Here is a 14,714-nt window from a genome sequence, read left to right on the forward strand (position 1 = left end):
TGATTACTCAAAATTATTTCAATTAATAAATGTCATCAGAGACAGTCCAAGCTGCTGATAGGACATTTATTCCAAGTAATGTTTTTCACGTATCATGTATCTTAAGTGTTGATGATTTAGGACAGAGCTGTTGCTTCTGCCACAGTATCAGGTAGAGGTCGTCGAAGCGTCTCTGGAGTGGCTAGAGTCAAAACAGCGGCGGACAGTGACGCAACGCCGAACACTACTGTCGGCAACGAATGCCACCATTGTCTCTGTCAACAAGAAAATTCATGTGCATCGAGCTGATACGTTGTTCCACCTCACCTCTTTGATTGATATTTGAAAAGTATATAATGTACCAAAAGAGGCGTAAGCGGGGCCAGCACTGAACCCACGCGAGCAAGCATTGAACACGTGCCCACTAGAGACCCTCGTGCAGATGTAGGCACCAGTTCCGATGTGTACACATAAACAGCATTGAAACACGCAGATATAGACATTTTGCCTATCAGAAATATTGCAGTCGAAGCGGTTTTGTACTCTAAAACATAATATAAATTAATTCTAAGTAATTCAAATAGCAAAATAATCCATTGATAAGTAAAAAACAAACAGTTTTAACCATCACACAATGTCAGATCCCCTTTTACCTTGTATAAATCCATTAGTTACACAGCAAAGTCCACAAAATAGAAATCCTCCCAACAACGTCTTCTTCCTGCCGAGCCTGTCAAGAGTTATCACGGCTATGATATCACCAGGTATGGTAGCGAGTGACGAGAGGGCGAAATTGGTGTTCTTGTTCCCGGGGAGAGCGACTGAGTTGATCATCAGCCCGTAGTACACGAACGCAGCGGTGAACCACCACCACGAACACACGATTACTCTGAAAATATACATTACTAAGATTTTTATGTTTACATAACTACATTAAACAATTTAAAACATTCGGCATGAATCGAAAAGTTAAGTGCTGAGGATACCGTGATCGAAAGTGGATCAGAAAGTATTTTTCGAAATGTTTGACTATCAATGTTATGTATGTGAATTTTAATGGTAGTTACTGTACATATGTATATGTATGATAGCCTAGATTAATTACTGTCTATGCACTCTCAGAAGCTTTTTACGATATATCTCTGGCTCCGACTGCTAGTGCATTTGTGACTGTGCCCAAAATACCGATCAAGGTAAAAAAAATAACGCAAATATTTCCTTTTTTCAACCACGACAAAAAGAAAGAATATTTACCCATAAATTTGCTGTTTTTACAACTAGGTACCTGCTAAATGTAAAAAAATATCCAATGTACGATGTACCTTTTTAGTAAAGCCTTCGATGAGAAAAGCAGTTTTATATTAAATTTCTCTTCATGTAACGCATCTTTTTCCTTTGAGTCTTTGTTGATTTCGTCAATTATTTTCTCAGATATAGCGAACTGGTTACAACGACCTATCCTCTGCAGTAAGATTAAGGCTTCATCGTTTCTTCCATTCGTTATCAACCAGCGCATACTTTCTTCTAGGAGATAGGTGTATAATAGAAATATCGGGACGGGGCAGTATATGATCAGAAGAAAATTCCTCCAGTAGGGGATGTACCACACGATAAAGTCTAGTATGAGCTCTCCGACAGCCACTGATATTCCCACAGCGGCAGCGCCTATGATCCTCTTGTCGCTTCCAATAAGCTCAACAACTAAATCAATCATTAAATAATTACATTAATTAATTCTGCTTCTCTTGTTAAGAGCAAAAATAATAATCATAAATTGGAAATAATCATTTCGGAAAATCAGTAGTAAATAACTTTTTTGTTGAAATGTTTTACTACAGTTATTAGTTACGGCATATTTACCGTGTTTTTATCCGTTGGAGTCCTTCCACATATAGTATTTCCACATTATCTAAGAATGTCTTGCTCACAACAAGATAATATCGAGCTCCAACGGATAAAAATAAAAACATGTAAATATCCCGTCAGTAATAACTGTAAGAATCAAAATTACCATGTTAATGTAAAATGTTTTACTATATTTAAATAGTGTGTTACTGATGAAAAAGCTAAAAAAAGACTTACTGAGCACAAAACATGTTGTATACGTGCCAGTCACGAGGAGTGCTTCGATAAACTCAACACAGACATAAGTGATGTAGCCGGTCGGACCTCCTCCTGACAAAACCTTAAAGGCTCCCAAGCCTAGACTCAACCCACTTATAATGATCGCTGAACGACGACCTATCCTGTACAAAATAGATATTTGAGATTGAGACTGACAGAAAATATCGTATATAAATATCGTAGTAAGTAGATACTCATCTCGACATCAACAACAACCTGTCAATTGCCCACTGCTGGGTTGAGGCCTCTTTTCCTTTTGAGGAGAAGGTTTGGAACATATTTCACAACGCTGTTCCATTGCGGGTTGGTGAAATGCACATGTGGCAGTGCTTTCACCGCCAACCACAAGATGAATTATAAACACAAATTAAGCAAGAATATTTAGAGGTGTTTGCCTGGGTTTGAATCCGCAATAATCGATTAAGATGCACGCGTTCTAACAACTGGGCAATCACTGCTCATATTTTCTCCGCGTTTTGTAATTTTTTGTATAAAATGTCCGCCGAGAACGAAACTGATCATAACTTCTGTGACTCTATTTTAGAATATATTAGATGAATAAATTAATTCATGAGTGTATTCTTAACACTTGTGGGTTTTTAAGAAAATAAAACACAATCTATCACTTAATACTCTCTCAATTTTATATACTAGTGCAGCGTAACATTATACAGGTATTTTTAAAAAACAGAATGGCGTCCCTTTTGGCGCGTCCTATCTCATTTAATTAAATAGTCGGAAGTCAGTTGACGAACTAGTGAGGTTAAATTACTGTACTGTGCTCTACTAATTTAATAAACATGACGAATAACGTAATTATAAATAATATATTATACAAATAATCAAGTATAGGTAAATAAATCAGGATGTAATATATTATTGAGAGTTGTTATTATATGCCACAACAGCTGGGTGCCTATGTTCCACTTGTTAACAGTATATTGGTTAAAATTTAATGTGGTATTGTAACATTCATGTTTCATATATAAATTACCTGTCTGATATGCATCCCATCAGAGGCATCGATATTAAAACTCCTAAATTGTGAATAGTTCCCACCAGAGTCCGTTTCCACTCCTGACAGGCCAAGCCGAACTGAAATATTATTAAAAAACCAGTGAAGCGTGGAAGGAACACATAGATAGAAATAAATCTGGAAAATTTTAAATCAACATGGTTATTTTCATTACTACAAGTATTTAAAACGAGATATTTACTATGTTTTTTTTTTATTTTTATTTGGTGGAGCTCGATATTTCGCTATTACCTACTTGTTCACGAGTTCACTTATGTTTGTGGGTAAGTTTGCTGTAGGTAGATCTACCCGCAAACTTCAATCTCGGGAATTTATATACTGGTAGTAACTTAAGAAATTTGGTTAAAAAGCGTTTAAACTAAAAGAAATCAGCATCACTAGCTGCTCATATTATATTATACATATATTGTACCCTGTACCATGTTTTGGCTCTCTGAAGGAGTTTATATTAAGTCTAAATATGTGTTATTATAATTCGTTTGAAGTGACTGCTGTAGCTCCTTAATGAATAAATAAATATCTTACCAGTAGTCTATGATCGCAGAAAATCTGCTTTTTTCTGAGAAACTAAAAAACTCATGTTCAGTTAGTTTCAATATTTACCTCAGCAACGACTGAATCTTTTGTTTCATAAATCCACTCGTCACATTCTTTAAAATTATCAAAATCGTTGATGTTACAGCCGTTATTAATAGAAACAGGTCGCGAGCAGCGATTATCTGTTGCATTAGGCGGCCACCAGCTCGGGAGAGCTGATGTAGCATTGGGCGCTTCGCATTCTGGTACTGTACATCTGTAACATTAAAGATTCTTTTTAATACCTATAAAGCAACTAGTATCATATCAGTAACATAATTTAAATACACCACTGCTGAGGGTTCTTTTGCTAAGCACAAAGTTAAGAGCTTCTTCCAGCACGTGCCCGCTCGAGAGATCTTTAGAAGCATTCTTGCAAAGTACGATTATATCAACTATCAATCATGGCAATTCAACAGAAAAAGAAGTCGTTTTTACATCACACATACATCGAAACGAACATTAGCTCGCTTTAACCAAATGGTCAGCCAAAGTATGTACAGCTCATTAATTTATTAGGGAACTGTTTACCAGAAATTTGAGGAAAAAAATGAACAAGTGAGCCGGCGGCGTGAAAATTAAATGATGCCAGAGAACTAAAATATTTTTTTACATTTTCCTCAATATGCATTAATGTTTTGGATTTATTTACAAATATTCGCTTGCTTGGTCGACATTGAAATTTTCATATCGATAAAGTTGAAACGTAATTTACATATTATCGGCTGTCCTTGAACGTCATGATTATTAATTCATTATTTATTGTTTGATAAGATTATTTAAAATATTTATTGCAAGAATGGATAATACATAATATGATTAATTGTTAGAACACGTGAGATTAGTTACTGAAGAATGCATAAGATATTTTGACTCATATATATTTTTAAGGCTCTACAAACCTTCAACTCTGCTAAAAAGCCGGAAGCTTAAACAATAGGTATTTGTATCTATCGTCAACCATCTATCGTTCCTGGTTTAGAAGCGCTTCCATTTTACTCATTGAGCTAAAATTTTGCTTTCAGTTTTGAGTTGTTGATAAATTAATAATACACTCTAGTTTTGCTTTTGGTGGTCAGCTTGAACAAATTACAAAGTTTTGTTCAAACTGTATATATATATTTTGAGCTATTATAGGCCCGAGGGACACAGCATCTTGGCCCCAATATTCGTAGGCGATGATGACCACCCCATGTAAACAAAAACTCCTTAATACTTAAATTTTAACAAGCGACGTTATCTTTAACGATATTTTATGTAATATGCTTGAATGATAGTATTGATGTATTATATAAAATCAAGATAATCAAAACAAGATGCTCATGGTATACGTACGTAACTTAGTCTTATGAATTGTATAATAGTATCGGTAAATCAGGATTTTGACAATAATTTAAAATAAAAAATATAAATCTCGGGTCGCCTTCGAAACTTCATTTTAAGTGAACAGTTTTTTTCTAATGTCGAAACGTATGACAGATTTTTTTTTCATTTTGTTTCATTGTAAACTATAAGTCACTAATCTATATTCGGCGCCAAAATTATGAATTTTTTTTTAAACGACAATTTTAATGACAAATAGTATTTGACATTAGTTCAATTGGCCTTGTAGTTTGCCGATAACAATTTACGTTAATTTTGTTTGAAAAAAAGCTTTCCTAATTAACTTTGTTTGTATTAAAATATAGTTATTTAAAAAAAAATTAATATGTTCAATTAAATTAAATTTACACTTTACAAGACAAATTATATATTATTTATTTTTGGAATAAAAAGTAATTTTTCTCTTATTCATATGAAACTGTTCATATAAGCAATGACAATATTATAATTACTGGTTTCAAGGTTCATAAGCCATTTTATTACTATTAAAAAGAAAACAAAGAACACGTTATGTCATAGTACGCTTAAAACATAAAACGTTCTCTCAGCGACCAGTAACGTTTTTCCGCTCTGTAACATTAATTCTTTCCTAAAAGTTTAGGAAATTGCAATCAATAATCCTCTTCAATTTCAACACCACCATAAACCATTTCTTTACGTGCAGCTATCGTCCAGTATAATATCGTGCAGTATAATCAATGATACAATAATTGGCTAACGCTATTGATATATATGATGACCGATCAAGTTCGTTGCTGTTTTACTATAGCAAGTACAAGCTACCTATATAGAGTAGTATAAGAGCCTATATAATTTTCTCATCGCATTATACGTAACTCTATTGGGTTAAAAATCTGTACGGAAGTTTTCCACTTTAGAAAGTCCAAGAGTTTTAAATGCTATATGTGGTAAATGAGCAGAACGCTCACATTGGATCCAAAAACTCTACGCAAAATCAAAAGATAGCTAACTTGTAGTTTAAAAGGTTGTGATTGTCGCTAAGTCGACTCTCTGTTGAAGACAGTAGAATAGAAGTTGTTCCCAATCTTGATGTTCTGATCTGCCGAAAATCTGATGATGCATAATTTTCAAGGGAGCCTTCTGTGCTCCGCTAGGTACCGCAGGAACTAGCGGTTATTAATGGACTCCATTATCTTCTAGATAAAATTAGCGTCGCAACAGGAACTTAAAACCGGTTCGCGTCGGTTTGATAAAAAGTAATCGGCTCATATCATAAAGATATGTTTTATTCTAAGTTGACCTCACTCATTGTATTGTTAACGTATCAGCAGAATTATATTATGAGATATATTTTTTACTGACACTTCCTGCCATTATTTTATGATGTAGAGTACGTAGTGTATTAAAAAGGAAATTATTGCAAAGAGGAAAATTTTCGTGAGGGATAATAATTAATTTAAAAGAAAACGCATTATCAACGTTGGTATATAGTGATGTGATATACTGTGTAGGGCTGAGACGGTATACCACAAAATGAGTGTTGCGTATGAATGTAGATTGCTCTAGGCTAAAAGAAAATCCAATAAATTGACTGACACTGAGAAGTGGTATATATAGGGAATAAATAGAAGATGAAGATACAAATCTTTATATCACAAATGAATATTATTATTCATAATATCTCAATAAATAGGGCCTTAGGTTTAATATATAATAATTAATAATAAAACAACGGTAGATAGCTAAGTTTATTAAAATAAGTTAACTTTTAATTAGAAATAACGTATGAATAGAAAATAAAATTGGACTTGTAGGCTTTTTATTTTGTTTATAAAATAATATATTAGCCTTTATTTTAAAATTTAATTGTATGTTTTGTATGGGCTAGTTTGGTTTAGGTTATATATTTTAGGTCAATGTTGTTTACAACTTAAAGATGTATTCACCTCGTATTCGATTACTTATATGTTGTTATTGTTACAAGTGCTCAGTGATAAGTTGATGGTGTAGCTACCTCAATAATTAAATAAGTACAATAAAGTCAAGTGACGTACTATCTGCACGTATAATAAAATTGGGGTGTCTGTTTGTAATATTAAAATAGCCCTTTTTACTCAATGCATATGTATGTCTACACGGTACATATACCAAAACATTTTTTACAATTTTTGTTTGTCTGTCTGTGTGTTTGTTCCGGCTAATCTATGGAACGGCTGGACCGATTTTGATGGGACTTTCACTGGCAGATAACTGATATAATAGGGTAATTTAACCACAATAATTTTTTTTTTGTTATATTCAAAGGCGTGCACGCGGGCACTGCTATTATATATTATAATTGACGTTTTTTTTTACCAAACAAACTTTAATATAAAGATACCGTAACTGTTTTAAATGGATCAAAAATACCAGTACTGCACCTGTAATTGACAGCTGCGGCTGCGAAGACAAAGTTGGTGTTGCTCATCGCTGTGCATATTACTGGTAGCAGAGCGAGTAGGCACTGCCACACCTGGTATCTCCCGAAACCGCTCACCAATTCCGATAAGCTCTCCCCGATTGATACTTTCACCACGTCATCAGACTTTGTCATTTCCATTATCATTGCGAGCACATCTAATAAACGTTTCGACTAACATATGAAAAGTAAGTAATCAAATATTACTGCTGCAGTAAACCTACCGTGGTTACACTTAAGGCTAATGTTCGCAAGTCGTCCGCGTACATTATGGTCACGGGGAAATCATATGGGCATTGTGTTCGACTTACACAATAGCATTGTTATTGGATTAACAACATACGATTTTCTATCATTACTGTAAATCATCGCTTCATTATTTAGCCGAGTTCAATATTCATTTATAGCATCAACTGGTTTCCCTTCGAAAATAAACAAATAAATAATAAATATAAAACAACATTATATGCATTACTCTGATACCAATGTAAATATCTAAAGTAACGACGGTACTACAAACATCAAGACAAAAGAAAATATAGCAAACGAATGAACATTTTTTAGATCGACTTGGTCGGAAATCGAACCCGGGACCTCGGAGTGGTATACCCATGAAAACCGGTGTCCACATTGCTCGACCACGGAAAAATGTAATCAAATGCAAAAAGATAATAAATGATGTCCAATATATAATATTTATATGTTGATTGTACGAGTACATATAATTAATATCAAACTTCTTTCTTCAGAGCAAATTGCTGGTTAAATATACCTGTATCAGAATTAGATCAGCAACAAGGAAGTCTTCACGATGTTTTTCTTCAACTTCGTGTCCGAGATGAATCATAAATAAATAAAAATATTTATATATTTGATTTTATAATGAATATTCATGATTTTATCTATATTCCGCAAACCGCTCCTAGAGTCTACCTGCAATAAACAAACACCTTACGGACTCAAAGAGATGGGCTTTAATGTGGTTTATTTTCTGAAGTATTTAATTTATTATTATCTCTAACAGCGTTTATCTTTTAGTATTTACTATAAGACGTAATGTACTGGATTATTTGATTGGCAGGCTATGAATTTATTGGGCTATACACCCCGTTAATAAACTATTGATAACCACCAATTTGATAAAAATCGATAAAAACCCTTCGCATCAACGAAGTTATGATGAGTGTGCGCGGCATAGAGTCATTCCTTTAGGGGTCGTGCTACATACCGCTACGTTCGCTTACTGGCATAGACAGGTGGAGGAAAATGTCCCATGATACTAAAGAAAATGGAGGCAATGCCCCTCCAAGTAGAAAGCAGAGTATGGCCAATAGCAGGAAGGCAAGCGTTTTCGAAAAACCCCTAGATCTTGATGATGTCCTGGTCAAGGAGTTGGGACAGTTTGGATGTTTCCAGCTGAGGAATATCGCCCTCGTCGCAATACCTATCATGATGTCGGCGTTTATGAGTGAATACGTTTTTTCTGCGGCAGCTATCCCACACAGGTAAAAACTAAATATTTTTCAATTACATTGAGTATTTGAAATTATGAATTTACATTATAATAATCTTAAAAAATATCATCTATAATCATTGTAACTCCCTCGCCTTTCCTTATTTAATTGCGGGCAACGCATTTTGCTAATTGCTTGCGTTTATGAAAATATATAAAAATGTATTTAGTTATATTCTACTCAACTAAATATTGCTGAAAAAACTTGAATAAAGGAGGAATAGAAAACCTTTTGTATACCTTTTCCATTTTATATATTTAATCTAAACTCGCACTCTTGACAATCATGACAAGCTTTTTTTGTAAAAAAGTTATTCCTCAAGTATTATGTTCTGTTACTGCATGAACATAACAAAAATTTTACTATAAACAATTTTTAGATGTCGTATACCGGAATGTGGAGAGGATAGTAAATTGAACGAATATGATCCTGAGTGGATATTAAACGCTGTACCGGAGACAAGCTCAGGATTTTCCAGCTGCCAAAGATACGTTCCTCGAGGTTTCGGCACCAACGGTACTCTGGACTATTGCCCTGCCAATATCTTCAACAACTTGGAGACGGCTGAGTGTGACGGCTATGTGTATGCGAGGGACAACTCCATCGTGTATGACGTGAGTGTGTGAGACTTTTGTGTTTAATTTGTCTCATGTAAATAATACCTACTTTTATACTATCCAAAACAATGTGATCAAGTCTTATTTCATTTATTTTTCTTTTTTAAATTTACAAGTAATCAACTGTAAATACAAAACTGTTTTTCAGTTTGATCTCGGATGTCAGGACTGGCTCCGCGCGTTGCCCGGCACTCTCAACAGCGTGGGAACGTTACTCGTGCTGCCGATCACCGGCTACATTTCCGATCGCTTCGGTCGCAAGTGGGCTCTGATAATCAGCGTCTTCAACTTGGGCCTCATCGGCCTCATCCGCGCCTTCTCTGTTAATTACATCATGTACGCAGTCCTACAAATCCTACAGACCACGCTCGGAGCGGGGACTTTTAGTTCCGCCTATATTTTTGGTGAGGTTTCACTGTAACAACATTTTAAATCGTTTTGTACAACATTATATGACAAATGTTTTTAACTCGTTTTAGCTACTGAGCTCGTCGGTCCTAAGTACCGCGTAGTTACAAGCGCGACATGTTCGTCGATGTTCGCGGTCGGACAGGTCATCCTCGGCTCGGTGGCTTGGTTGATTCAGCCCTGGCGGTACATGATAATGGCTCTTCACATTCCCTGTTTACTTATTTTTCTCTATTACTGGATTCTGTCAGAAAGTGTGAGATGGCTTCTTTCTAAGAGGAAATTTTCTGAAGCGAAAAACGTGCTGGAGACCGTTGCGAGGGTTAACAAAACGCATATCAGTGAAAAAAGTTTGGAAGCGCTGATGAACACATCGCTACCATCCGTTCCAGCTGCAGAAGTATCTGATGTAAGTGGAAGAACAAATTAATAATAATTATTATAACATGCTTTATAAATATATGCTCATCATCATGCATTTCTTAAAATTATTTAAATTGCGTATTAAGATTCTTTTATCTCTTAGTATTATAGCTGTCAATAAATGGTAATAAAACTATGATCAATCAGCAGGGGACAAATGCAATAAAGCCGCATATTAAAATTAGTAGCTTGATAAAAAAAAACAAATGTTGTAAACAAAGTTGTACTCTGAAAAATACGACGTTGATGTGCACTTTTTTGTTTTGGCAATATTATTAAGAAGGTGACATTACTTATTGTAACGATGCGCATCGCTGTCTGATTTTGCATGAAACGAAATGCTGCAAAATTTATTATTTATTAAAAGTAATCAATTAATGATGACTTTCGTCCATGATGCAAATTATTGTAATTGAGATATATGACTTTTTAATTTTTTTTTATTAAATCGATGTGTTTAATATGACTGCATTATTTCAACGGACACTGTCATTCTTAAGATTTTTCAACCGACTTCAAAAAAAGGAGGAGGTTCTCAATTCGACCCGTATGTTTTTTTTCTAATTTTGTTACGCGATAACTCCGCCAATTATGAACCGATTTGAACAAATCTTTTTTCGGCGTATATGGGTGGTCCCATTTAAATTTAAAAATAAAAAAACAACCCCCAATGGTGGAAAATTGGGGATGAACTTTTTTATACGCAATATCTCCGCCGATTATAAACCAATTTGAACGCTTTTTTTTTTGTGTTTACGCATTTGAAGTCGGTTTTATTAGTTAATTATTTTTCATTTTAGGTCGAAAAGCCAGGATTGATTCGGAATATAGTGAGTTCTCCAACTCTACTTCGACGAGTGTGCACCACTCCGATCTGGTGGATTACCACTACCTTCGTGTACTACGGCCTGTCCATCAACTCGACTGGTCTCTCGGATACGATGCACTTGAACTATATTCTGACATGTGCTATCGAAATTCCTGGCTTTTACACCGCGGTTCTCGTACTTGACAGAATCGGTAGGAAGGCCACGCTAACGACAGGGTTTTTCTTCAGCGCTGCATGCAATATCGTTTTCGTCTTTATTCCTAGCGGTTAGTATACAGTCGCAATTTGTATATTTTTGTTTGTTTATTGCTTTATACATATAAATGAGGGCGATAATATTTTTGTTTTATGGTTATTGACATTTATTATATGAGCATTGGAATGTTGTTTGGTGTCTGTTAACAAGAAAACAATATCGGTATTATACAAGTTATGTGATAAAAGGATTAAATAAGCATTCAAATTTATATCGAATTAAAATTTGGTTTTAACGTTAATAAAACGTATCAATTAATCTCACTTTATCTTCTGATATTTTACGTATTTACACACTACTAAGTTTTTAAAAAGAGTCAGGTATTTGTTGTGTTTTGTATGAAACTGAGACATAATGGTCCAACCGTATCAAGTGTTCTTTAGGGTAAGCTCTACGTATCGGATTATTTCAGTGTAATTACATCTGACCTTGCCTTGATCTCTTCAATGATGATTACTTGGTAATAAGTGATTACCCTCGACCGTACTTATAGGCACTGTTATTATTATATTCTTAAACCACCCAAGTACTGCAAGAATATATATTTATATATACATAGAATGTTAGTATATGAGTTTGGTTATTTGATTCGAGGTCATCCCAGAAGGAGTGCATCACTTAAAGATTTATTGAACTTGTTACTCTCAAGTGGCAAACACTTTGATTGATACAAAATTGATGTAGCGATTGCGGTATTATTAAGTAACACGCCGCTCGTACGATACGAAGATGATTTTATGGCGATCGAATATCATACGGGTATTTTATATTTAAATCTCAATAAAGAAATTTATAATATTAGTACAAAAGTATAGATGTTTATATCACAAAAATCTTTTAAATAATTAGAATAAAATATTGCACGTAAATTGATGCAATCAATTTATTTCTACATAGTAAAAAACAAAGTCGCTTCCCATCGTGTGAACATTTAGATCTATTAAACTACGCAACAAACAGGATGCTTCAAGAGGAAGTATATAATAGAGATAAACATAGAAATTTTCATGGCGGGAAAAAGCAATAAAATTCTTAAACTTCAAGTTAAAACTTTTATTAGAACATTATTGTAACTGTGTGAAGGTGGATGGCTAGCATAGTTTTAATGAAAACAAAACATTTTTGTGATTCTATAAGAGTACTCATCGTGACTCGATAAATGTTGACAACTAAGTTACAGAGTTATCAAGTTAAAGAATAACAATTACATGACTCAAAAGAATAGTATGTCATATTTTTTCCTAAATCAAACCATCGAATAGGCTATAAAGATAACACGCACGTGTTCGATTAAGACACGTAATTCGCGTATGACACTATTATAATAGGCACATGCATATCTAGGATTACTCGTTTTGTGATTCTTTATTATATAAAAAGATAAATCGATTACATTATTCTATCTTACTAATCTTAGTATCTTCTTTATATCGTATAATTGATCTGATTATGACGATGTTCCGTTAACGATATCAAGGGAAGCTCAAGACAATTAAGATATCTTGCACAATTATGTGTGTGCATAATCGTTAAATATGTCAACCGATCCAGGGGCCAAATTCCAGCAAGTTAGGGAAAACGAACTTTGATTATTCGGCAGGAAATGATTTCCGTTCGTGATCGGCGTGTCGTCACATCGGACTAAGAGAGTGCACTTGGAATGATGGTTATTGATGTATACTGCGAAAATTGCTCGTTCTTTCAGATAATATATTTTTAATAGCATAAGTATTCGGCATCTGATGTTAAGTGGCACCACTGTCCTTAGACAATTGTGCCGAAAAAAATGATATCTTATTTATGTAATATTAGTATGCTCCAACAATTTTGGAATTAATTCAATCATATATATATGTATCTAACGTTAATTTTTATTTCAGATTTGTATGTTCTGCGTTTAATAATCTTCCTGCTGGGTAAGTTTGGGATCTCAGTGGTGATGACCTCAGTGTACCTGTTCACTTCCGAGCTGTACCCCACTGAGTACCGCCACAGTCTGCTCGCTTTCTCGTCAATGATCGGTCGCATCGGGTCCATCACAGCACCACTAACGCCTGTTCTTGTAAGTGGTTCACTTGTTATTATCATTCGATCTGGTCGATAATTCATACATTTCATTCATTCAAACGTTCGGAAAGTAGCTCAGCAAAATTTAATCATTTAATTACATTTATCATAAATCACCTGTATGACACATTCCTAAGATATTCTACTGCCAGACAGCAGTAGCAGCGGAAATACAATAATACGTACTATTATTGTATTTCCGTTTGTCCAATGAGCCATCCGATGTAACTACAGGCACTAGAGATATAACATCCTATATTATAAACTTGGTGGCGCATTGGCGATGTAAGAAATGAGTAACATTACTAACAGTTTCATGTATATATTCGACAATAATCCGCTTCCAATATCTTTAAAAAATAAACTAAATTTTGGTTGTTATTAATTGAAAATAGAATATCCAATTTTTATCTTACACCCATTTTTTTCAGATGGTTTACTGGCACGGTATCCCCTCGATGCTATTTGGAGGTATGGGCATCCTCGCCGGTCTACTGGTGCTCACACAGCCTGAAACTTTGGGTACGAGAATGCCGGATACGCTCGCTGAAGCCGAGGCTCTTGGGAAGAAGGACTCCAAAATCGAACAGTCGAGCTGATTGTAATATTCTACGGATCTGTATTTATTTATTTATAAGAAGTATTTCATACGCCTTATGTTTTGTTAAACAACTAAAGTTAAATTTTAAAGTGATATCATTTTAGACTTTATGTAATTATAAATGATGACTTAATGTAAGCCAAACATTGTAAAAATAATAATAATATACCTACATAGATAATAATTTATTTATAAACATGAAGTGTCTTGTAAATAAAATAAAATATAAACACTTATACAGAGTTTTTGATTACCTCACGACCCATTTTGGTTTATTTATGAAAAGCAATCATCGAAACTTGTAAACATAGTAAACCATTTATCACCATAAACCAGATATTTTGTCTCGTCTCATTTCCCTGGTGGCGTGTTCTTTTAGACCTCTCAATGTAGAAGTGTAATGTTCTCCAATGATTGTTGTATCGTTTTCTTGAAAAATAATTAATGAAAGCTATTGAAATTCTCAAATGCTGTAACCATAA

The 14,714-nt window shown here is 34.3% G+C and overlaps 2 protein-coding genes across 2 annotated transcripts; one reads left to right on the forward strand and one right to left on the reverse strand.

The window, feature by feature from the left end:
* Nucleotides 1-606: 606 nt before the first annotated feature.
* LOC124543904 (solute carrier family 22 member 3-like) lies at nucleotides 607-7,826 on the reverse strand. Its single transcript, XM_047122223.1, has 6 exons — nucleotides 7,480-7,826; nucleotides 3,743-3,932; nucleotides 3,098-3,198; nucleotides 2,062-2,225; nucleotides 1,302-1,680; nucleotides 607-868 (listed from the first exon to the last, which is right to left on the reverse strand). The coding sequence occupies exons 1-6, from the start codon at nucleotides 7,662-7,664 to the stop codon at nucleotides 607-609; spliced, it is 1,281 nt and encodes a 426-aa protein (XP_046978179.1). The 5' UTR covers nucleotides 7,665-7,826.
* An 887-nt stretch (nucleotides 7,827-8,713) lies between these two features.
* Nucleotides 8,714-14,381, forward strand: LOC124543617 (organic cation transporter protein-like). Its single transcript, XM_047121866.1, has 7 exons — nucleotides 8,714-9,022; nucleotides 9,411-9,645; nucleotides 9,797-10,052; nucleotides 10,128-10,465; nucleotides 11,280-11,574; nucleotides 13,445-13,626; nucleotides 14,063-14,381. The coding sequence occupies exons 1-7, from the start codon at nucleotides 8,784-8,786 to the stop codon at nucleotides 14,228-14,230; spliced, it is 1,713 nt and encodes a 570-aa protein (XP_046977822.1). The 5' UTR covers nucleotides 8,714-8,783; the 3' UTR covers nucleotides 14,231-14,381.
* The last annotated feature ends 333 nt before the right edge of the window (nucleotides 14,382-14,714 follow it).

This window comes from Vanessa cardui, chromosome 3 (genome assembly GCF_905220365.1).
Source record: "Vanessa cardui chromosome 3, ilVanCard2.1, whole genome shotgun sequence".
Classification (NCBI taxonomy): domain Eukaryota; kingdom Metazoa; phylum Arthropoda; class Insecta; order Lepidoptera; family Nymphalidae; genus Vanessa; species Vanessa cardui.

Excerpts from the sequence above, each read along its gene's own strand:
- LOC124543904 (XM_047122223.1), bottom strand. The coding sequence starts at position 7,664 with ATGATAATGGAAATGACAAAGTCTGATGACGTGGTGAAAGTATCAATC. Across the intron at positions 2,226-3,097 it reads ATGGGATGCATATCAGACAG|GATAGGTCGTCGTTCAGCGA; the intron begins GTAATTTATATA and ends TATTTTGTACAG. Across the intron at positions 869-1,301 it reads TCGAAGGCTTTACTAAAAAG|AGTAATCGTGTGTTCGTGGT; the intron begins GTACATCGTACA and ends GTATATTTTCAG.
- LOC124543617 (XM_047121866.1), top strand. The coding sequence starts at position 8,784 with ATGTCCCATGATACTAAAGAAAATGGAGGCAATGCCCCTCCAAGTAGA. Across the intron at positions 9,023-9,410 it reads GCGGCAGCTATCCCACACAG|ATGTCGTATACCGGAATGTG; the intron begins GTAAAAACTAAA and ends AACAATTTTTAG. Across the intron at positions 13,627-14,062 it reads CACCACTAACGCCTGTTCTT|ATGGTTTACTGGCACGGTAT; the intron begins GTAAGTGGTTCA and ends CATTTTTTTCAG.